Source organism: Pagrus major, chromosome 1, assembly GCF_040436345.1.
Source record: "Pagrus major chromosome 1, Pma_NU_1.0".
NCBI lineage: Eukaryota > Metazoa > Chordata > Actinopteri > Spariformes > Sparidae > Pagrus > Pagrus major.
The window spans coordinates 35,195,482-35,220,300 of NC_133215.1; the positions used below are offsets into that span (position 1 = coordinate 35,195,482).

The following is a 24,819-nucleotide window of genomic DNA, read 5'->3' on the forward strand; positions in this document are numbered from 1 at the left end:
TGTGTAACAGGAACATGTGGAACAACTATTGAAACTGGGCTCAAGATGAAGAGGTCAGAGTAGAGAAAGAGGAGGAGCAGAGTTGGAGGAAAAAGGAGGGGAAAAGAGAGAGGAGGGGAGGAAAAGTTAGCAATGCTACCCAATTGTACCTGGGTGGTACAAATTTCCTCGCGGACCATATTTCTCTGCAATACCAGTCATCATAATGTGGCGAAACGACACGACACAGCATGACACCACCGTACAACACTGTCTGCACAACACCGACCATTCAGTCACATCTATGTGTGTTTGCGTGTGTGTGTGTGTGTGTGTATAGATCGTGCGTGGTGTGTGTACTGCAGGTATTGAGGCTGTTGGGGAGGGGTTCATTGTCCTGTTGGACGGTCCCCACATTAAACAATGAGCTCATAGACACCAAACTCACTCATGTGTCTGCTGTAGATTGATGGCTCTGGTGCGCTGTGCTAACAGCTCATAGCTGGGATCATCTCCATACAGCAGTTAGCATGATTAGTGATGACAAGCCAGTAAAACTGACACAAAGGAGAGACTAACTGTTGATGAAACAATTAGCATTTTTAAAACAAAAAGCTGCCCGTCAAAACGTAGGCAAACTAATTACATGCTTAAGGCCACCACGGGGCCACACACAAGCAAAACAAATGCGTCATTTCTTTGGGTTCTTCTGTTCATCATTTGTCTTGTCTTTTTGGTACTTTATGAAGTTTTGTTATATTGTATGTTTCTTGTGCTATTTCATTCATGCATTATTTTGTTTTGCTAAATTTTTAGTAACTTTTCCATGGTTATTATTGTTTCTGGAAGGGGTTTTAGGCAAGCTGTAGTTGATTGTTCTGCACATTCACACTCTGCAAAGCTACTTTGGGGCATTGGGGGGTGAAGGGGATGCAGAGCTTCAAGCTCCAAAAAGGCTAAAATAGCGAGGATGAAAAAATCATGAACTTCTTTCAGTCGATGCGGCCAAATTTATTTTTTGGAACTATTTTCATTGAGCAATTGTGTACAATCTCCCGTCACAAGCACCACTTCCTCTGTAGAGGAACGTGCTCTGCTTGTTGTCACTTTTCGGATAAAGCTAAAGTCTTCCTTTCACTCAGAAGCAAAGGTCTGGGTTAAACAGTACAGAAGTATGTATGTAGCAAACATATTGAATAATAACATGTTAGCATAGATCACCTGAGCCAATGATCTGCTGCGGACACCAGGATGATGACGGTGTCTGTGTTTCCATCATTTTATGTTATCAACTAATTCCTACTAGTGTCTTTATTCATGTCTTTGAATGTATGTTTGTGTTGTTTTTTCAATCATGCTTATTCTGTATGTTTCTGATATCCATTAGGTTGTGTCAGGCTTTGTGTATTTGTGTGTGTGTGTGTGTGTGTGTGTGTGTGTGTGTGTGTGTGTGTGTGTGTGTGTGTGTGCGTGTATCATCTTGTGTGTGTCTGACAGGTTAGTGTGTGTGTGTGTGTGTCGTTTCTTGTAGGTGTGTGTTTATGTGTAGGCATTGAGGCGTTCTTTGGAGCGTGTAGAGTGGATGTCATGCAGCTCCTGCTCCTCCTTCGACTTGATGTCCTCATACTTCTGCATCCTGCTGGCGTCCTTCAGATAGCCCCAGTTAGCAGCTAGAGCCATGAGGAAATGGACCTGAGGGAGGAGAAGAGAAGTCAGGGTTAACAACAGTGCATATGGAGCATACTGGACAACAAACCACTGGTTTGTTTTGAGTACACTGACACCTTTAGTCTACATGGTAACTCAATTAGGGGACATCTGTAGCTTGGATGAAGCAGAGTAAAGCAATAGATAGTAGGTGTATTGAGAGGATGATGATTCTATCAGGCACATGTAGTACCATTTACTTTACACTAACTTACACTAATGTTTTTAAGTTAAGTTTTGTAGAAAGTGTCTGACGGTATCCTGGGAATAAAATAGTTGCTCTTAGTACTTAGTGTCAATAAAGTGTCGAATTCAGCCACCACTGAATCTCACACAAGACCTTTATTCTACATTGTAATTGTATACAGTGTGTACAATATTGTATATGAAACACACTCTCCCTTTTAGCTTGTCGAACTCTGGTGCCCCATGGTGACCAAATGCAGCACAGCAATTTAATTCATCCTGAGGTATTCTAGAAATGAACTACCTCAACAGTTTATGTCAATCGACTGTCCTTCATACTGTAGTTACTTTTATTTCTATTGTTGTAACTTTTATATATTGTATTACATTAGTAACTGAGCATACCTGTAGTAGTAGTATTTTGAATGCTTTCTCTTCCACAAATCCATCACAAAGACACCTTTTTATATGCTCGCCATACTCTACTGCCTCTCATTGTGATGGTGACTGATTCACATGTACTGTAAACAGCCTAAAGCATACACATTGATATGGATTCTTTAACATATTACCCTGTTTGATAAACTTTAAATCTTAAACTTTGACAGAAAAACCTTCCATACCAGCTGCCACAAAGCAGACATACTTTCATTATATGTTGTCAAATTAGATGTCCCTCATTACACCAATGTTTTAGTGTTTAAATGCTTCACCATTTGATTCTCTGACAGAAAACAGTGGGGGAGGTGGAGAGTGTTTCTGGGATAGACTCCAACCCCCCCATGATGCTAAACAGGAATAAACAGGTACAGAAAATAGATGGATGTGTGTTAACTTTCTGCTTTTCAGAGTGGTGATGGACAGGAGAGAGAAATGACATCCCCTTCACACCTGAACAGCTCGCTGACTCATTGTCTGTGTTACTGCAGACACACAGGAGACAAGTCACTCCTCCCCGTCTCCCTCTCTCTGTCTCAGTCTCTCTCTGTCCCCCTCTCTCTGTGTCTCCCTTGAGGTGGTTTGAGACTGAGGCCTATTTCTATCGTTTGTGCTTCTAGTGATAACAACAACTGCAAACAGAACATTTAGTTTTAAAAACATATACAGTACAATACTGGACGTTTTGACCACAGGTGTTCAGGTGAGCTACGTGTCCATTTTGTTTATATTGTTAAGCTGACGGTGTTGTGTTGAAAAGTGGTGGTGACATAAAGCCTGAGATGGAAAAAAAAAACATTTTTTTAAAGCAACATTATGTAGAAATTTTAATTTTGTGCGATTTGGCGCCCCCTGCAGTTTCTGAGTGCAACACCACTGTGGTAAATACAAATCTGCAAAAATACAAAAATGCAAGTTATTTTAAGGTCAAAAAGTTACATCATGTTGCTTTAAACAGTCTTCAACAATGTAATGTAATAAGGGGCTGAGATGTGTTCAGAGTAGATAATTATGGTATGGATAGGTTATATTACGAACATGGATATCAGTATATGCTGATCACATCTATTATCTTTTGAACAAAAGCAGTTTCCTGCACATGATGTAGGCCTTTGTGTAGCCTCAGTGTACGCCACTGCACATGTCAGGTTAAGATTTTGTCATAATTTCACCTCCGAATGAGCCACAGCATGTTTCAACTGCAGATGCTGATGGAGAAGCATCAGAGCCATTCATTTACATTGGTTAGTTGACAATTCTTGGTGAGAGCTATTTTCAGAACATTTTTAACAAATGATGCTTTTAAAAAGTGGTGGTGGCATGTCTCCAGTGTAATTGACATCTATGTGGAAGTCATACCAATCAGCACCTAATAGTACTCCAGGCTCATAGCCAATCAAATATAAGGGTTATGGTCCTCACCATAGCAATGACAGCAGCTCCTGCTCCTGCCAGTGCGCACACAAACAGATGGAAGGTCAAGTCCAGCTGTAACACACAAGAGTCATTTGTGTTGAGTTTTGATTTCCCTGATGTTTGTCTGGATACACGTCATGAATCATTATATTTGCCTTTCACTTCAAATATTAAAACTAAAATAAACACCAGCCATGGTCCATGTTTCATCTCACCTCATTGGAGTCACACATCTTGAAGAACTTCTCAGATCCTGTGCACACCTTCCTCTCCTCAGAGATGGTCACGGCTCCTGATAAACATTAAAAACACAAAATATGATCTTCAAAATCACTTCAGTCATCCATACTTAACAAGAAGGCTGAACCTTTGGATATTATTCTCCTGCATTTATTTAAAATTGACATATTAATGCCTCACTGGTCCTGCACTGTTGGCCACTGGGAACTGCCCAGTATGACTACAGTGTGCTGCTGCTGGGACAGCACTCACAGTGACCTCATCATTATCACACAGTGCTGAATCCAAACCTTTATGAACCAGTAATTGAAGTGAAACATTGCAGTTATTCCCCATGAGAACTGTTCATTAGATACAGTAATTAGTTTCCTGACAGGAGGTCTGTTAGCAGCTCGGCCAGTAGATGGCAGTGCTGCAAGAGACTCTACAGAATGCCTCTTGTTGTGTGTCTTTTGGCTTTATATGGGCACACTGGAGAACAACATGGTGGACAGAGCTGTGACTGCATCATGTGAAAAAATACCTAACATTACATTGTCTTTGAAATACAGTATTTATTGTAAGCATGTGCAAAGGTGGATATCTGGAATCAATCAGTCTTTTAATTGTATGGTTTAATATGGTGTTAAAGACACTGAAGTGAACTGTGTTCTCAATTGCAAAAATCGCAAAAAAAATGTCTATTGTGCCATTTATTAATGATGCAATCAGTGTGTCATGATTTGGACTTGCAGTGTGGGTTTTTTCTGTGCTTGGTGTGTGTTATTGCCTGTGTGTTTCCAGAGGTGCGTTGCAGAGGCGTTTTTTTCTTGGAGGGCTGGAGCTCCTGCCTCACACACCTGCAGCGCATCTAATCATCAGCTCCAGCTTAAATACTCTGGTCTGCTCTACACTCGCTGATTGTTTTTCGACTCCACACATGGTAGATGGCTGAACCTCATGTGTCTCTGTCTGCGACTTTTCACCTACTAATCGTAGTAACAGAACAATCTGGCCCACATGGACCCAGCAGGCCCAGACAACTTCCAACAAGTGCTCAAGGAGTGCTCGTCAGCCAACATCAGCACATTCTCCATGAGGTAATGGACTCCCTGCATGGTCTCAGCTCCAATGTTAACCAACTAAGCGCTCAACTGAATCAAATCACAGCTTAACTTGTTTCACCTTCCCCTGCAACCCCTGCACCCGTGAGTAACCCCCCTGTGGTTCATCCTGCTCAACCCCCCTCCCCCCTTCAAGAGAGCCCCTTGTTTCCCCTCTGGAACAGTACTCAAGTGATCTGGGCACCTGTAGCCGCTTTCTCCTCCAAGTTTCTCTTGTGTTTGATCAGCAGCCCTCAAGTACAGATAAGTCCCATATTGCCTACATTATAAATCTCTTGAGGGGAAAGGCAGCTCAGTGGGGCACAGCGTTGTGGGAAGGAAAATTTGTCATTCTTGACTCATATTCTACTTTTGTTAGCGAAATGCGTAAGGTCTTTGACCACCCAGTACAGGGTCCAGAGGCAGGTAATCATCTGTTAGCCTTACGACAGGCCTCCCAGTCAGCTGGGGTATTTTTGAAGGGGTTAAATGGTGATCTACAGGATGAGGTTGGCCACTCGTGACCTTTCTGAGTCCCTTGAAGATTTAATCTCTCTAACTATTCGTGTAGACAACAGACTTGGGCTACAAAGACTGGTAGGCAAGCCATATCTCCCCCTCTTCTATCTACAGACACTGCCTGAACAGCGGCCTACGCAATGTCCCACTACCTACTCTGGAGCTCCCCCTGCTGCCTTGGAGGAACCCATGCAACTTGGTTGGACTTGCCTGTCACCTACTGAACGCCAAAGATGTTTTCTTAACAGACATCTATTGTGGTTTACCTGGTCATCTCCTCACTTCATGTCCTTCTAAACCAAAAGAGCAGGCTCACTAGTTAAGTAGAGCACACTGGTGAGCCAGACCTCTTCCCCCTCCAGCTCGTCTCAGCGCATCAACATCCCAGCCTCACTCACGTGATTCGCTCCCTCTGAACATCCTGGTGGACTCCAGTGCAGATGACAGCTTCATCGACTTGGCCTTGATAGAACAAGCAAACATCCCTGTGGAGGTTCTTGAGAATCCCAAGATGGTAAATGCACCTGACGGCAAACTATTAGCCAATGTCATTCACTGTACTGTTCCCCTAACCCTTGTGATTTTTGGCAGTCATCGTGAGCAAACCCAGCTATTGTGATTCCCTCTCCCACATCCCCAATTGTACTTGGGCTTCCCTGGCTCAAGATCCACAATCCCCAGATTGATTGGACTACATCTTCTATCTCCAGCAAGAGTGTTCTCTGCCATTCTCACTGCCTCCATTCAGCTGTATCCACCAGCAAAACCCCAGTGGCACCCCCTCCTGTGCCTCCTGACCTATCTCTAGTGCCACCAGGATACCATGACCTGGCTAGGGTTTTCTGTAAGGAGCTAGCTCTACCTCTCCCTCCTCACAGACCATATGACTGTGCCATTGACCTTCCAGGTGTGCCTCTTTCCACTAGTAGGCTCTACAACCTTTCTCGCCCTGAGAGAGAGACCATGGAGGGCTACATCAGTGACTCTCTCATGGCTGGATTAATCTGACCCTCTTCTTCTCTGCTAGGGGCAGGATTCTTCTTTGTTGTCAAAAAGGATAAAACACTCCTTTGAACCCCTTCTGACATGCAAGGTTCTTCACGAAACTGGACCTCGTGATACCATACCATCTTGTCCGGATCAAGGAAGGAGATGAGTAGAAAACCGCCTTTAACACTCCTTTGTGACACTGACTAATGCCTCCGCTGTGTTTCAAGCCTTCATCAACGACATCCTCCGTGATGTGCTCAACCACTTTGTGTTTGTTTACTTGGACGACATCCTCATCTACTCCCACACCTTAGAGGAGCAAACACAGCAGATGCGGCTAGTTCTCCAGAGGCGTCTGGAGAACAAGTTGTTTGTGAAACCCGAGAAATGTAAGTTCCATTCCTCTGCCATCAACTTCCTGGGCTATGTGGTGGCGCAGGGCCAGCTCCAGCCTGACCCCACTAACATGTCCATGACTATAGCAAGGTAGCAGCACACCTCACCCATCTGACTTCCACCTGCTCACCTTCTCGTGGACAGAGGGAGCTGCATCTGCTATCAAACAACTCAACAGATAATTCACCAGTGCCCCTGTGCTCAAACATCCTGACCCATCCTGACAGTTTGTACTTGACGCATCTGACTCTGGTGTAGGAGCCGTCCTCTCCTAACATGATCCCGTCTCTCAAAAACTCCATCTAGCCACTAAACGTAACACAGTGCTTATTTCAGATTCTTTCACAATTCAGCTTTTAGATTTACTCTCGATCACACATGGTGGTATGGAGGACAAATATAAAATAAAAACCATGTACAATGGTAAACAACCAGTTAGATCACCAACACAAGCTAAGTTTATTAAAAAGAAGCAGAGGGTTTCTCTGAAATGCACCTAGTTTACATATTATCTCTGGTTCATCAGTCTGTAACGGTTTAAGGCTAAAGGAAAAGTTCACTAAAAAATGGAGAGATAATGTCTTTAGACAGATACTTCTCTCTGTCATGAACAATGCCCATTGTTTTACACTCAAACAAACTTATTCCCCAGGCAGTAGTCATTACATATATTAAGAAATCTTTCATTCCTTTTCAGATCTTTCTATCTTCACAGTACCTCCTGTTTTTCGGACTAAAAGTGCCTCTTAAATACACATCATAAATCGCATAACTCTGGAATTAATAATGCCACTTTCCAAAATCTGATGTATTAAGTGGGTAGTGTAGGCATTTTAAAAAGGAAGAAGAATGTGTGGAATAAAAAGGTGATATCTCTGGTTCTGCTGTATTGATTCATTTGTTTTTAAACTGTCCATAAAGAGTCCATCCGTGTTATGGGAGTGTAATGATAGACCAGTGGACTGCTTTTCAAAAGTTGGCGCATTACACTACATAAGCCACAATGCAATTTAGTGGGACATCACTGGAGGCAATTTGTCAGATTACGTGCAGCTTCCTCTGGAGCCACAAAAGGTTTTATACTACTTTGTTCACATATGCAATAGTACTCCCTAAGACCTGTAAACACACTTTTAATGTGTAATATGGTGGACTTGCCCTTTAATTAACAGTTATATGCACTTATTTTTTGTGCAGAAACTCATAAAAATGTAACTGTGTGTACACACGTTTTATTTTTTTATATAACTACATTCTTTGTGATATAACACTAGGCACATCTGCGTTTTAGGGTTTGTATTCTGTTAACTTGTACAGAATGTGTCAATGTGGATTCCTAAACAGACCTACGTAAAACGACATATCCTTTCTCAGAATGTGAGAGTAGTGCCGAGGACACAAAGAGTCACTCTCATAGCCACATTTTCCGTGTCTAACCTTTAAATCACAGGCCTGCCTGAGTAATCTCTGGAGTACCACTGCCAACACATGTTCAGTCCACAGGCCTTATACCCACATCTCCTAATAAATACACATGCACTACCTCATCTCCTGTCCTTTAACCATAGTAAGGCCCACATTAGTTCAGCTGAACAAGTCCTTTTGTAGGTGTAACATCCTGGGCTTCATTGTGGCACATGGTACACTGTAGGCTTTCTACTGGTAATCTGGCAAATTAGATGCACACACACAGGTTTTTCCATGGTGTGTGCCAGTTTGGTATTTTGGTGAGTCGCCATAAACTTGCCTGCACTGAGAGGGAGGATACACACAGTATGTGTTCTTTCAGTAATCAGGCAGTGCAGGAAAATGAGATCTCCAGGATTAGGAGGACCTTAATTTATTCATTGGCACTAACTCAGGTGCACAGGAATCATAAATGGACGGCATTCAGAAGCTGATCAACCTTCTCTTTGAAAACCATTTCCACTGTAATCAATCCCATAGGGAAGAAAAATCGATTTTCTTTCAAATTTGTATAACTTATTATGTTGGGATCTAAATTGTATCATTGAACACAATATGGGCAGTTCTAATAGTTCTACTCAGGCCAGAACAGCACAGTGGACAAATGGGTCTGATCAAAAGCAGGTCAAAGTTCACCAAGCAGGAACCCAGAGAGCCAAGAGAGATAGATGCTATTCTCTGTCGTGTCCTTGTGTTTGAACCGAAGTGAGCAGAACAAGGAAGTGTTACCTGACTGCACCGTTACATGCCCTGTGGCTTTTAAACAGAGAAGATTTTGTGTCTCTTGTCTCTTGTTTTTTTACTGCCTTTCTTATGATTTGATTTGTTCATTAGCCCCACATACTGCAGAAAAAGACCACCAGCTGCCATAACTGTAAGAACATTACACAAGATGATGCAGAGATGGTATTTCCATGATAAAAATTATGTGAAAGTAAATCCAGGAAATGGCTTGTTGACACTGATGTCAACACTGATACTATTGTTATCCACCTGTATCATCTGATATTGGATTTTGTTAACTGTATTATATATGAGTTTTATCATAATGTTGTATGTTTTTTAACTATTGTAACTGTTGTATCATTTCTATTTACTCTAGGATGCCCATTAACAGCATGCCAATGAAAACTAGCCATTCAGCTTACATTTACATTTACGCACACCAAAAACATGGTAGAATAAAGAATTAAATTAAGGTAGATTTTACACCTTCATCCATCCGTTTCAGAGATACTTCACATTATCATTGTACACACCAAACTGACGCAGGTCCAGGCAGAGGTTGGCTCCCTCCACCACGCTGGTGTTCTGACACATGGACCAAACGTTGAAGTACATGAAGACCGGCAGGCTGGTGAACGCTGTCACTCCGAGCCACACCAGGAAGAACAGGTAGGCCAGGAACATCAGCTGCAACACAGAGACAAGACATCATGAGTGGCACAGATGATAATGTGTTACTGAAGCACCTTAAAAACTTAAGGAATGATTGCCAACAGGAGTGTCCAAGTGACATTTACCTTATATATGGCATCCATAATGCCGACTCATTTATACATGTCATGCACAAACATTTGTCTGCAGCCTTTGTTTCCCATAATGCTGTTAATAATTGGTGCTTGTAAATTAAATTCATGCTCTATGTGATTCATTGCACAGGTGTGAAGATACTGTGTTAATTCTCTCCATCATTTCACACTGAGACAGAAAACACTTACACAACTGACTACTCTCAACTCTGCGCTTCTCTCTTTTGCCTTTAAGCTTTCTCTCTCAGGCCAAACCTGTGTGTGTGTGTGTGTGTGTGTGTGTGTGTGTGTGTGTGTGTGTGTGTGTGTGTGTGTGTGTGTGTGTGTGTGTGTGTGTGTGTGTGTGCCTTGCTGTCTCCAGAGGACTGCACCAGAAAGCCTTCCCTCTCCACTGATGTGACGGAAACATTTCCTTAGCAGATGTGGACAATGCTCAATCTCTCTCTCTGTCTCCCTCCTCCACATGAATCAGACGTGACTAACAGAGAGTTGCCACATGCAGACTAGGCTTTGCAGTGAGAAACGCAGATGAAAAATATCTAATATTTCAGGGAATAACTGCTCACAGATCTGTCAGACTAATATATTGAGTTGGACCAGTCTTAGGTTTGTTCTAAAACAGTAACTGCTTCTCAGAAACACTCTGTGTTTGCTGTGCTTCAGTTGGCAGTGCCAATGCTGCCTGACTTCATCACTACATTATCTAAAATATATATTAGCATATAGACGTATCATTATATAATACTATTAGTCAAATGTTAATCAACTGTGTTCTATTTTAATTAAGATGAAATGATACATGTTGGACTTTTAGTCTGACTGTCAGCTTTATGATACAGGCCCACTCTGTAGGATTTAGTTGCATCTAGCAGTGAGGTCACAGATTGTAATGAACTGAATACCTAGATAGATGGGTTTAATTCTAAAGTAACAAAAACACAGCGATTCCTAGTTTAAGGTGAATGACACTCATGAAAACATGATTATGTATATTATATTCCATTTTGGCCCCTAAATATCCTGAAATCCTACACACTGGACCTTTAATAGCAAGAGCAACATTTCTTATTTTTGCTCACAATACGTAGCTTTCAACAATTAAATTACATGTGTGAAAACAACTTTTCAATGTTGAAATATTTCAAAGGATACTGTATCTATAAAAGTATTTTTATGAATGACAATGCGTTGAGTTTCTATTAATCTGATTATGTTTATCCAGGACCTGAAAATGGTATGACTTCATCTGGAGGGAGATAACATCAAACAATTCATCCCATAGAAACAAGAAAACCAGTGATTTCCTATTTTTTTCTGACTTCCCTGGCTCTCACCTCGCACCAAAATATTTCAGGTATTCCTAAAACAGCGGCTCACTGTAGTTCTTAGCAGATGTTACTTGAACAGGAGGAAATGGTGTGTTTGTTGGTGACTATTTTCAGAGGCAGATTAATCCACATTCAGCACTCTCTTGAGAATTTCCAGCAGCAGGACGGTGTGTGTGGGATTGTGTGTTCATGGTAATGAAGGAACATGTTTTTGGACAACAGTGGAGCTCTATGGCACAAAAGGAAGAACATATATCTTTGGATACACAGATGAAATGTGTTAGTAGGATCTATCTTTATTTGGTCTTTTTATGGTATTTGTTGACGATAAGAAAATTATGATAAATTTAAATATATTACCAGCTTTATCCTTTGAGTACAAAATATTTTACTGCAAACTACCTAAAACATTTAGCTAAAGGCACTGTAATTATCTCCAAGTGTGACAAAACAAATGAAAATGTCAGTATAAAGATTAAGTGTACTGGTTACAAAGATGTCTTACGAATGCAGTCAGGCAGCGTCCGCAGGCAGTGATCTTGAACTCTCCATAGAGATCCCTAATCGCTCCAGTGGTGAAAAAGCCCTCCACCAGCAGCAGCACTCCAAACACAAAGAATCCAGCTGCAAGGCCGTAAATGATGTACTTCAGGATGTCAATACTGTGGAGAGAACATGCACACACCCACAGTGTCAGTAATTAATGAGAATTTGGTATTTTCATGCTACACTGCATCTTGAAGTGTTATTTGTAGACTTCTTCAGCTAAATGAATATGTGTAATTGCCATAAACAAGCCAGAGCTAATGAGTGGGAGCACAGGGGGAACCTGGATTTGGGATGGAGGCAGCTGAGGCAGTGGATGAAACCACCAGCACTTACATGGTCCCATCACTCACTTTTACATTTGTCTGATTCCTATTGGATTTATTTCCACGTTTAACCCAAAACGGAAAACATATTGAGTTTTCTGTTCTTTGTATAACACATACCTTTAGCCGTGGAAGAATTTCTAACCAGCCCAGTCGCCAGAATAAAATGTTGTCATTTACATTTCTGCAAAACCACGTATATGTTTGCATTTGTACAGTATGTGTGATAGGCAGGTGGTGGGGATGGTGGTCAAGTTACATGGAGCAGGCAGAAAGCCAGACTTCAAGACTGTGTTCAACATTTCAAAGAGTGAAATGACTAGATATCTTTAAGGAGACCATGGAACAACTTCCTGATGTGTTTGTGGTGACAAAAACAGGCATTTTAAGAAAAAACATGATTTTTTCTTAACCCTAACCAGGTGGTTTGTGGGCCCAAACCTAGCCAGAGCTTTGTCAAGAAACAACAAAAAATCTTTGTATCTTACAACTATGAGATTTGTTATGATTATGATTTATGTAATTACAATTGTGAGAAGAAAAAAAATGCTCCATGATGAGAAAGATTACATTGGTGGAAATGGGCTTCCTTTTGTATCTGATCTGATATATACAATATATATCGTTATTGTGATATGAGACTAAATACTGTACCAGATTCTGGATATTGTTATATCATGTTATGGCATGAGTGTTGTCTTTTCCTGGTTTTTAAGGCTTCATTACAGTAAAGTGATGACATTTTCTGAACAGACTGTTCTACTTGTTCTAATCACAATATTGATAACAAGGTATTTAGTAAAAAAACATATTGTGTTATTTGATTTTGTTGACATTTCCTAGCATTTATGAAGTGGTGTAGAAGAAGTATATTGTGTATCGTGATATAGCCTAAACATATGACAGTATTATTTCAAGGCCTAGTTTGAATCATGTGTCCTATTTCAGTCTTACTCTGGTGTACTGTGGGCTTTTTTCATTTTAATTTACAGGGTTTTTCAGAAATAGGCCTCCAGTGTTTTGGGTTTTAACCGTCAAAGAGCTTCATTCAGTCAAATAATTGAAACAACACAAGTGATAAGTTTCAGCTTGCTTAACATTGCATTTAGATGTAATGTTTGAATTGTATATGCATTATATTTGCTTTCTGACAAAATCAGCAAAATCTGCTTGCAGATTATTGTTGCTGAATCAGCACTGAAACAGACACTGCTGCTTGAGAGATTGGAAATCAACTCAGAAACTTTACAGATATTGTGCGAAACAGTGAAAATCCTCAGGTGCATCTTTTAATCTTCCTGAGAAGAAAAGGGTCAAAACCAGTCACTCACATGGTGAACACATCCAGTGTTTCTCCTGGGGCTCTGATCACTTCAAAGTAGTTCTGGAGGATGGTGACGGTGCCGCTCAAAGCCTCATGGCCACACCCACAGAACAAGGCCACGCCCATGTAGAGGAGGATAGTGGCAATGAGCGAGGCCCAGGGCAGACTGCCCACACATCGCTCACAACACTCCTTACAACCTAAAAAGACAAAAAAAGACAGAGTTGTAGTGCTGACAGGAGCTTCATTCAGCATGATGGTTACAGCAGTCGGCAAAATGTTCATATGTAATGTTGATGATTCAGAGAGCTGATGGAGAAAAGCAAGTACACACACGATGGTATGGTGATGGTGATGTTAGGAATATATATAAGACTGCTGGGACAATCAGTATCATTTCATCTGTCCAGTGCAGAGAGACATCCAGGATGTATGTAGCTTTAACCTGAAGCACCAGATGGTTTGTTACACAGAACCATCTGGAAAAGGCACTCCTAGATAATGTAAAAAAAGCAGGCACTTTCAAAAATACTTGGCAGGTGATATGATGAACCATCTGTCTATCACCGTCTATTACTGGCTAGTCACGCATAGCCAGATCTATCTCCAGAGAGCTGTGTCAGCGCTTCACCAATTCTCATTCTGATGTACAGGGGGGGAAAAACGCTTTTTTGTATTTCTTTAAACCAGTCACAATTGTTTTTTGCGATGCTAAACTAGCTAGGCTAGCTTCAACCAATCAAATTGACTTTTACCGAAGCCAGTAAGTAGAAGAGCGAAATCCTTTCCATCATGAAAAGTTGTCATTGTCGTTCTTTGCTCTTCTGTCAATTAAATATATCCCCAGTGTCGACATAACACATGCTAGAGTAGCATCTATGCTAACCATTTGAGGATCACTGGTTATCACATCAAAACCAGTTACTCACAAGACACTGATTGGCTCAAAGCTTTGGGTGTTCAGCCACAAGTGTATAACTTGAAGCCTGGCAACATGGATTTGCAAGATCACGTGATCACGTGATCTCACGAAACCAGCTGCTTCGCAAGGTAAATGTAGTTTAGTTTGGCTTAAAGAATAGAAGCTGGGGGATAGAGCTAGCACAGCTAATGTACAAGAGGAAATATAGCTGTATACATATCACTGCACGGGCACTTATCAAAGTGGTCAGGCAAGAAAGCTGCTGAGAACCGGACCTTCTATCAGTTCATCCTGGAATGGCCCTGTTTAATAACTGTCAACAGCATGTCTGTGAAATAAACCAGATCAACAGAGATGCTGCGTCTGGGAAAGTGATGTTGCTGCTGAGTTTTAAAAAAAAAATTTTTTTTAATGCTTTGAGAACCACAAACAAAACTCTATACACTTCCACTGTATTAGGGTGTAGGCAGAATATCAGAACCCCATCACATCAAACCTAAAATGAACTGCATGTCTAGATACTGCCAGAGGTAAGTTTGAAATATGTTTGTCATTTGGGTGAACTGACCCTTTAACTTCATCTCAGTTATAGAAATATGTGCAGTTTTAATTAGACAGATGTACAGGCTGTTATCTAAAGCCTCTATTTACATCATTACAAAATAAAACAAAACATTAATCATATAAACCTGCGGGCTACTTGTTAATAAATCTAGATGAATCCAATCCTTTATTGATATAATATAATTGCTCCGTGTGTCTCAGTCAGTGCTGCTGAAGATTTCCTTGTGATCACTTTTCCATCCTCCTGTGTTGACGTGATTAATTAGAGTTCTTCACTTTCAGTCATATTATATAACTGTGCAGTGGCTCTGACTGATGCACCAACAATTCAGGCATTCCAAAATGACTCACTTGTGCGGCTGCCTTTGTAACTGTGATTTGCTGTAGTTGCTACCAGATAAAAGGGTAATCTTTCCTCTTTTAGAATAATGAGGTGGAAAGGCCTCAGTGCAGGGGAAAGGCTTTTAGTCCAGAAATACTTCAACAATCCACATATTGTGTTCATGACAATGTGTTCCTGCTGAACACACATCTAATGTTAGGAGGGCAGGTAACACTATTGCATCTTAACAGAATTAGATACAGAGCATAAACACACCTTAACATTATGTCTCCAGAACAACTGGAACAGCACAAATAGGTGTGCCGCCATAACAAATAATTACATTTTCTGTGGACTGTTGTCTTAAGGCGTTGTTTAATTGATTTGTCTTATAGAGATGCATATGCAGGAGAGAAGAGTGCATGGTGATGGGAGAGCCGAGGTAACTGGGTTTATTGAAGTGGTAACCTGGTTACCACTGACTGGTGAAATCACTGTGGATGTGTCTTAAGATGTTGTGTCTCTAAGTGCTTCTAAATGCTGCCTCAGAAAATATGAAAAAAAATTATGATCTGTATTAAAATCATTAAAAAAGCAACATTTTTGGAACACGATATTCACAATTAATAATAAATATCTTGATTTAGTCTAGTTTCTTCTAATGTATGTCTTTGTGTAATTTTGAGATTTCTTGTCCCATAAAAACATATCACAGTTCAAAGAGAAGTATTTGGAGCTTCTTTGCCAGATTGACAGGTGTCTCTGCCTGTCACAGCCTGTTGTGATGTCTGCTGCTTGCTCACCTAGGTCCACATAGCCCTAGCCTATCCAGTGATGATAATGATTAATAATAATTATAAGAAGAATATCAGCAGCTTTCAATTCAAAAGTCTGCGAAAATCCACACACAGCCACACATAAGATATCAAAATGAGCACACACGCAGCCTTGCCGACTCACTGAAGCCTACATGTAGACAGAACGACAATCCTACAGAAAGATGAAGAGAATCACACACACGCTGCTTCCCTCCTTCACCTCCCTGTTGCACAGAAGGGGTTTGTGTGTGTGTGTATGTCTGTGTGTGAGTCATCGTGCTGCTCAGGTTTAATTGACCAGCCTTGTTGCCATGCCAACAGGGGTGTGGCAGGAGCCTGCTGACCCACTTTGCCTGTAGCGTTGTCATGGCAACAGCGCGGCTCTGCGAGCGCTACAGTCACACTAATGCACATTTTGCACACGCACAACAGAAACACTCACATCATCCATTTGCACAGACTCATAGTCTGTTCTCTTCATGATTGTTTCAGTTTTTGGAAACCGTCAAAGTACAATTTCAGTGTGTTTTCGACCAAAAATGAGCCGGTAACGGAGGAACAAAGATGTCTGCTATGCCCAGCAGGATGCTACCATTTTGCACTGACTGACTCCATTTAATGCTCAACGCCAATGTGCTACATGCTAATTTTGGTTCCCTATACAAACATGTGAGTCAATTTATGTCCATTGTCCCTCATTGGCTCATAATACACACAAAGAATGAGATTCAGGCCACATTAGTGTGACAACTGTGAGGCAGATGGACAGGCACAGAGAGGAGAAGTGTGATATAAATGTGTTATGAGCATGTGTGAAGGTGTTTCTGAGATAATGTTTAATGCAGCATGTTTGTCTTGCATCTAAATATTTTCATATCTGCAAAAATCTGCATGTGTCTGACTGTGCAGTTGTGTTTCTGACAGTGTGTGTTTGTGTGAGTGTGTGCCCTGAATTTCAGCCATGTTATAATCCTCGTCATATTTCCATATTTGGGCTTTAAACGCGGGAAAGACCTAGTGACCTGGTAAAAACTGGGACAGGCTAAACACAAACGGCTGTATGCGACATCTATATGTGTGTAGCTGTTTTCTTTGTTTAAGAAGGGGTAAATATTTTCAGACATATATAACTGCAAGCGTGCATTTGCTGTACTGTTATTCAAAATTACTGCAGCACTGATAAGGGAGTTGACCATTTGCTACTATTTCGAATACAGCAGTTACATATACAATGGCTGTTAGATAGCATCCCCTAATAACATATTGATATCTCAATATGTTTTACTATTTATGTACTTGATAGTAGCATCTTGAAATATGTCATACAACAGAGTTTTTATAAAGGTTGGTGGACTTTGCAAAAACCAGGGCCAACAAAATATATATATATACACCGAATAGGCATAACATTATGACCATCTGCCTAATATTGTGACGGTTCCCCTTGTGCAGCCAAAACAGCTCTGACCTGTCAAGACATGGACTTAAGACCTCTGAGGGTGTCCTGTGGTGTCTGGCACCAGGGCGTTTTATAGTGGATCCTCTGGGTCCTGTATGTTGGGGGGTGGGGCCTCCATGGATCAGACCTGCTCCAGCACGTCTTACAGATGCTCGATCAGATTGGGATCTGGGAATTTGGAGGCCCGGTCAACACCTTGGGCCCTTTATTGTGTTCCTCGAGCTGTTCCTGAGCAGTGTTTGTGTGTGTCAGGGCACATTGTCCTGCTGGGGGGCCACTGCCATCAGGTAGTGTTGTTGTGATGAGGGGGTGTACTTGGTCCACAACAGTGTTTGGATGGGTGGTGCGTGTCAATTGGCATTCACATGTATGCCAGCACCCAAGGTTTCCCAGCAGAACATCGCATTGTGATGAGATGATCAGTGTTATTCACGTCACCTGTCAGTGGTTTTAATGTTGTGGCTGATCGGTGTATATATATACATACATATATATATTGTATTGTAAAGTTACAAATGATGTTTATAAACCTTTACAAATGCTTAGTAATTGGTTTATAAAATATTTCATTAACAGTGAAATTACAATTAACTAAAGTTGAATTAACTATAGATTAACCATTTGTCAATGATGGTTATTATAAAAAGTATTACCAAAGTAATAATCAATAGAAAATAAGCACAGAGCTTGTAATTAGTAAATATCTTTAAATTTCTAAATAAAACCTTTACTAGTCATAATTCAGGCAGAGTTCATGATGAATGATGATATATTTATTTTGGTATTTAACATTGTCAAAACCATATGTTTTTACCAACATTGCATTATTTATTATTCATTTGTTAATTCATTTCAGTAATCATCTTCAGATCAAATGTCCTTCTGACGTCCTGACAAATTGTTATTAAAAAAACCTGGTGATCTATTTTCTCCAAGTCTGATCTGAAATTGTTTTCTCTCATGTGCTGAAGAACAGGTGAATATGGTTGCTTTATTGTTTTTTGTTGACTTGCCTCTCAGGGTTAGTTCTGGTATCCTACATCGCCTTATTTGACCGACTTCCTGTCACTCGCCCACCGTGCTCAAATTATGAAACATAATTTATAATTAGGGATCCTACAAAGATCCAAAGAGCATTTTTACCTCACCAAAAGTAAAACAGCATAAACAGCTATTCATATTCTCATTTTAAAAATCAATTTTCACTTTTTTTCCTTTCAAAGTGAGACCAAATCAAATGTTAATGGTGGGCAATATTTGGCCCACAGGCCTCACTTTTGGCAGCCCTTAAATTCTAAGTTTATATTGTTATTCTGGTGACATTTTTGTATCAAAAATTACACCGTATTAATCCCTGTAGGTTAACAGACAACAATCAACTTGTCAATCAATCATGTCCAGGGGATGATTTCTAATTTAACTTTGGATGTAGTAATTCCACCACCAGGACAAGGATTTGTTATCCTTCTGTGTTTCACGCACATACACACACACACACGCACATACACACACACACACACACACACATACACACACACACACACACACACACACACTAGCTTTTCAATCTCAAACACACATTCATACTTTCACAGTCTTGGTGCTCATTAGGCAGCAATTTGGACTCTGTCTCGCCTGATTGTTTAACAGACAACATAGCTGCTGTATGTGTGCTTGTGTGTGTCTGGATCACTGTGTCTTAGCTCTGAGAGAGGATTACTGAGGTCTCACACAGACACACACATACAGACAGACACACACACACGCACACACACACACAGAGAGAGAGAGAGAGAAAGAGAGAGAGAGAGTGGCCTGAAGATGCACTCAAGAGTCAAAGCCCTGTTCTAATGGAAAATGACAAGTTCAGCCCCACTGCACCATTTAGAGTGAGATGCAGTTCAGCACTATAAATATATATGTACACTGAAAACACTCGTACTTCATCATCACGCATACACAGGTGGGATGTATTGAAACTATCATTATGATTATGGTGTTTCATTCAAGTCTGAGGCAGATTTACAGAATGTCCTTTTTCATATGGATTATATGGATACGTACACACACACACACACACACACACACACACACACACACACACACACACACACACACACACACAGTTAATGGTGCTAGCCTCTGTTGGCATGGCCTCCTGAAATGATTTTCCTAGCTGCCAATCAAATTGTCTGTTCATCCACAAATCCCTCTCTGCCTCTCCATCTCTGTGTCCATCGCTCTCTGAGAAAAAAAAAACCCAATCTCAAGTACTGTTCCTATTGTGAGTTGGACATGCAAAGATTGTTAGATTGTTAAATGCACTAATTTTTACAACAGATATCTATCTTGCTATCATTTTCTGTAATCTATGCCCTTCACCTTTGTTTGCCTGCAGTAGCTATAGATTGACTGGATGAATTTTACTAGATGATCAGCCGAGTCACCAGAATAAAATGTTGGCAGTTAACATCTCTGCAAACCACTGCTAGTTCACATTTGTTTGCGTCATAGGCTACGTACCAAATTGATATTTCCACAAAATGTTTCAAATCATGTTAACATTACATGTTTATGAGCTGACTTTCATATCAGGAGATTGAGGGGGTGGTGGTGGAGTTACAGGTGAGGAGGCTGCCAAACCAGTGACTACAGTTCAAGACTGCATTTCAACATTTCTAAGCATTATACCACTGGATACCTCGGGATAATTTCCAGCTGCAACAAAACCCAGACATTTCTGATGTGAAGGCAGGACATCCCCAGCCATGTTTGTGGCTGCATAAAACAGATATTTTCTGATGCAGTTGGGACATCTCCAGCCACGTTTGTGGCCACAAAACTGGGTGTTTTTAATGAGACTTTTGCACATTTCCAGCTGTGTTTGTGGCAACAAAAAACAGATATTTTTGAAGGGAAGTCAGGATATCTCCAGCATTATTTGGGGCAACCAACACAGGCATTTTTGGCCATAACATGATCTATTCCTAACCCTAAACAAATGATTTTTGGGCCTAAATCTAAATAGAGCATAAGAACAGCATTGTCATGACATAAAATAGAAAACTGAACCTAAAGAAACTTAAAGATGCAACATTAAAAGATGAGAAGTTTCAACATAACTGTGGTTTGCAGAAACGTGTATTGCCAACATTAATGTTGGGTTGGGATGAGTAAATGGTTAATTACCAAGAAGTTTTTGAATGCCTGTAAAATCATCATTAGAGAAGAGCAGGTAAATAACACAGAATCAATACTTAGCTATACAAATACTACTCATTGGGTACTGATGCATGTGAAATTTTTTTACTGAACTACTTTTAATTCTGTTTCAACTGCTGCTGCATTATCTCCAAGGCCCTCTCAACTTTTGTCATTTGTCAGTGAACAGACCATTGTCACATATGAATCCTGGAAGCCCACGCATCACAGCCATCCTCAATGTTCACCCGTCCATCACAGAGGAGATTAGCTGTCATCTGGTTACAGCTCCGACAATGACAAAAAAATTTAGGATAACGCAGTCATTTTGTCCTTTTCTGTTAATTAAAACATCAGTAACTGCGAGATATGTAGGACTGATGTCCGCTACAGCAAACGTATCAAGAGTTATGGTAATCATGAGAAAGAGGATTCATTGCAGCAATAAAAGAGAAAGCAGGAGAGGGAAGCCCCAGTGAGACTAATCACATTTCAGTGATGGATGTCTTTTAGACAGGCAGACAGAACCCAGGCAGGCTGTAAACACCAGCGATTATTACAATCATTTAACAGTCCATACAGTGAAAGGGCACACTATTGGAATGGTCATATACTACTCATGTTTGACCAAAGTTTGACTAGGAATACATGTTTGTGTTTAAACAAGCCAGATCTTTTACCAGCTGACTTACAAATGTAACAAAGTACTTCAACAAATCATCACAATTTATCTGCAAGGCAGCTTTAGATACATTCATTTTTAGGTTCCAATCATAAAAATGATGAAGGGGGACAATACATTTTCATCATCGGGAATCAAAACGAAATTCAAACACATTAGTGGTGTTAAAAACACGCAAATAGGCATATATAGGAAAAAAATCCTGTTAACTCATTGAGGTAATGCAGTACTAATGGTGTGTGATGATGTGAACGTCACATCTCTTTCCTAAGTTCTACATGCAACTTCCAGTTGTTGTGACTGATCACATTTGATCTGTGGATTCTTACATTAAAAGGTTGCTGTTGGGTCAGCCAATTCACAATACTCCATGTGTATGTCCATGAACGCTACACCACGATACACCAAGAAGTTCTTAAAAGAGACTCACAGAACGAAAACCCACGGGCAAAAGAAATTAAACAAATTCTAAAGTGTACAATATTTGCATTAATGTAGCTAACAATTCCACTATAATCAGTGTTTTTTATTTTTTCTATAATAGCTGCTATTATATATTGATTTCCAGACTGTCACACTGAAACAGCTCTTTGACCAACCATTTCAACAGCACATAATCAAAACACACAAGGCCACAAACTAACAATTCATTTCCAAGACATCCTTACAAGGAAAGGAAGAAAAAACCTTCTTTCTTTATCTTTATTGTAAGTGTGCAAATGGAGAATCTGAACCACTCCCTCCCTCTTCTAAACAGCTCGGAGACAGACTGTAGTGATGATGTCATGCACAGACTAATGTTGGAGTGGCTCCACAGACAGTGAAAACTGGAAACACTGCCAGGACTCTATGACAGCAGCCTTGGTGACTTTACAGTGATATGGGAGGATTTTCAGATTTAAGGCTAACCCTTACCCTAAGTCAAGACACAGTGCAAGCAAGCTCATATATTGATCGTGCACAATCACTAATTTGTCAGAGCTAAACCACACCTTGATGTTTGTGTGATTATGAAGTGGTGGTCCTTCTGCGCACTGATGAATAATTAAAAGAGGAGTTAGAGTCTAAAAAATGTAACATCTACGAAAACGAACCATACTCAGTAACAGGGTCAGACACAACTCCTCAGACTACAGGAAAGGAATATTTAAACTGGCAATGGACACCTTTTTTTTTTTTTTTGGTTTCATGTATCATTATGAAGTAAATGTGATTGCACAATGTAATCACTATTTGACACCATCTGCGTTAAGATAGTTTCCAGTATAAGAAAGGTTAATTCTCTGGAGATCGTGAATATGCTCCATAAATTTCCCAGCAATTTGCTCATTCTATTTTTTTTACAAGCGTGCAAGTACAATTGGAAATTCTGGGTTGATGTTGGTACAAGAATACCATGGCAGTCTGCCCAGAAACTGGTGCTATCTGAATTAGAGAGCTGGTTGCACAAACCTACTACTAGCAGAGTAATAATATATTGAAATCAGGGTTTGAGTTAACCTCGTCCACCCACTATGGGTAGGAATGCAGCTGCTCACTGTGTGTAAATGCGATACACTCACAGGCAGCAGAATGGACCTTGTGTTGGGCTAGTTTTCATTTGTGGAAGGTAATGAAATTGCTCTTCAAAGCAGAACCTTCCAATTGAAGGGCTTCCTCCACTGTTTCTCTCCCTCTCCAGTGACCGTTTCTCCCATCCTCCCCTGCTCTCTCCTCTCTCTCTCACCCACTGTGGGCCTGCTAAGTCAATTTTTATTGACTTATTCCTCTCTCCATTAAGTCCCTTTCTATTAGTGGTCATAATAATGAAATGGATATGAGGCAGATACACATGGTCCACTCTCAGCTGTATGACTCCTGTCAGTTTTCACATTGACTTTCACAATAAATTTAAATGTAATTTTCCAGATTGTCCAGGGCAAGTAATTATTGCTGCTTCTGCAGGTTTAGGAAGTGGCCATATGAGGTATACCTAGATCCATGCCAAGTATAGACCATAATACCCTTTGTACTTTTTCCTGAAAAGCACCTTTAACATTTGTTTAGCATCTTAATCTCTGTCCAGTTCTAAAAACTCTTTTCTCAGTGAAACACCCCACAACAAGCAGGTATTTCCTGAGAAACATCTTGAATACACATGAAGTGATGTGTTTTATGTCTCCTGTTTGACTGAACTAAATTTAACGATAACTGAATAAGAAGCATAAGGTGTGAAGTGCACTTTGTTTGGACAAAAGACGAGACAGTCTCCAAAGAATTGAACGCTGCAAACTCAAGCCTGACAAACAGAAGACTGGAGGAAAACACAGATCAAACAAATACAGGACACGAACCAAAGACAGTTTCTTAGGTTTTGCTTGTAATCTGGGTCTTGGATTATTTTTATTTTGGTATTTTTCTACTTTAAGTGAGGCCTAAATGATATACCTCCATGGTCCCATAATCAGACCCTCCACTGTGCTCAGTATCAGACCCATTCCATACTGTCTGGAGGAAGGTCCTGTAAAAGTGAGAACTTACATCCATAGAGAAAGAATACTGTTGTCAAGAAGTATTTTATCACCAGTACCCACAACTAAATAAAAAAAATATAAAGTGTGAAATGAGTTCCATAAAATGACATTTTTCTCTATGGCAGCAAGTCCTGAAGAACCCCATGGTGTGATAGGGTCAAATCTGTTTTGGCTATTAGATGATGGAGACTTTAAATATTAATTTTTAATGAAAACACACTTCATGGTGAATAGATAAATCTTTTTCAGAGGAAGGCACTGGGTGGGAATCACATTTTTAGCAGCCACTTTCTGACATATATCTAATCAGAATTGGCTAGCATGAAAATACACACTCAACAACAGAATTAGATAGATAGATGATCCTATGAAATGCACAGAATTTGAAACATGATCATTATATTAGGGGAAAAGAGCTAAAGTAATGACATTGAGTGCAGGTGTCTTTTAGTCATATCAACAACTTCATAATAAAAACTATACATTCAATGGGTTTTAGGACAGAAACCATTGTTCTAATGTGTCATTCTGATTCTATCGCTTCTTTTTTTGTTCTATCTGACAGTCAATTTAGGTCATGGCAGCACATCAAGTAGCTAACAGTCTCACCCATTCTTACTCCCAGTGCATCAAATACAGCAGCCTGGTCAGGGGCCTTACACCCCTCCTCTAGCATAATTTCTGTAAGCACTCCAGTAGTTCAGTAGTGTCAGACCGAGAGAAGTCCAAGGTGTGGGGTGGTTGGACGGGTCATACTCAAGACTTTTATTTTTGGTGCCTAAACCTAACCAAACTGCAACTGTTTAACAATGTGAACAACTGTTCAAAAATCATAATAAATCATAACATGTGAACTGTTTTT

The 24,819-nt window shown here is 40.3% G+C and overlaps 1 protein-coding gene across 1 annotated transcript; it reads right to left on the minus strand.

Annotated features, from left to right (window-relative positions):
- Positions 1–776: 776 nt before the first annotated feature.
- Positions 777–11,869, minus strand: gpm6ab (glycoprotein M6Ab). Its single transcript, XM_073468743.1, has 5 exons — positions 11,786–11,869; positions 9,680–9,833; positions 3,942–4,018; positions 3,733–3,798; positions 777–1,671 (listed from the first exon to the last, which is right to left on the minus strand). The coding sequence occupies exons 2-5, from the start codon at positions 9,828–9,830 to the stop codon at positions 1,519–1,521; spliced, it is 447 nt and encodes a 148-aa protein (XP_073324844.1). The 5' UTR covers positions 9,831–9,833; positions 11,786–11,869; the 3' UTR covers positions 777–1,518.
- Positions 11,870–24,819: the final 12,950 nt, after the last annotated feature.

Excerpts from the sequence above, each read along its gene's own strand:
- gpm6ab (XM_073468743.1), bottom strand. The coding sequence starts at position 9,830 with ATGTTCCTGGCCTACCTGTTCTTCCTGGTGTGGCTCGGAGTGACAGCG. Across the intron at positions 3,799-3,941 it reads AGATGTGTGACTCCAATGAG|CTGGACTTGACCTTCCATCT; the intron begins GTGAGATGAAAC and ends TGTGTGTTACAG. Across the intron at positions 1,672-3,732 it reads GAGCTGCTGTCATTGCTATG|GTCCATTTCCTCATGGCTCT; the intron begins GTGAGGACCATA and ends CTCCTCCCTCAG.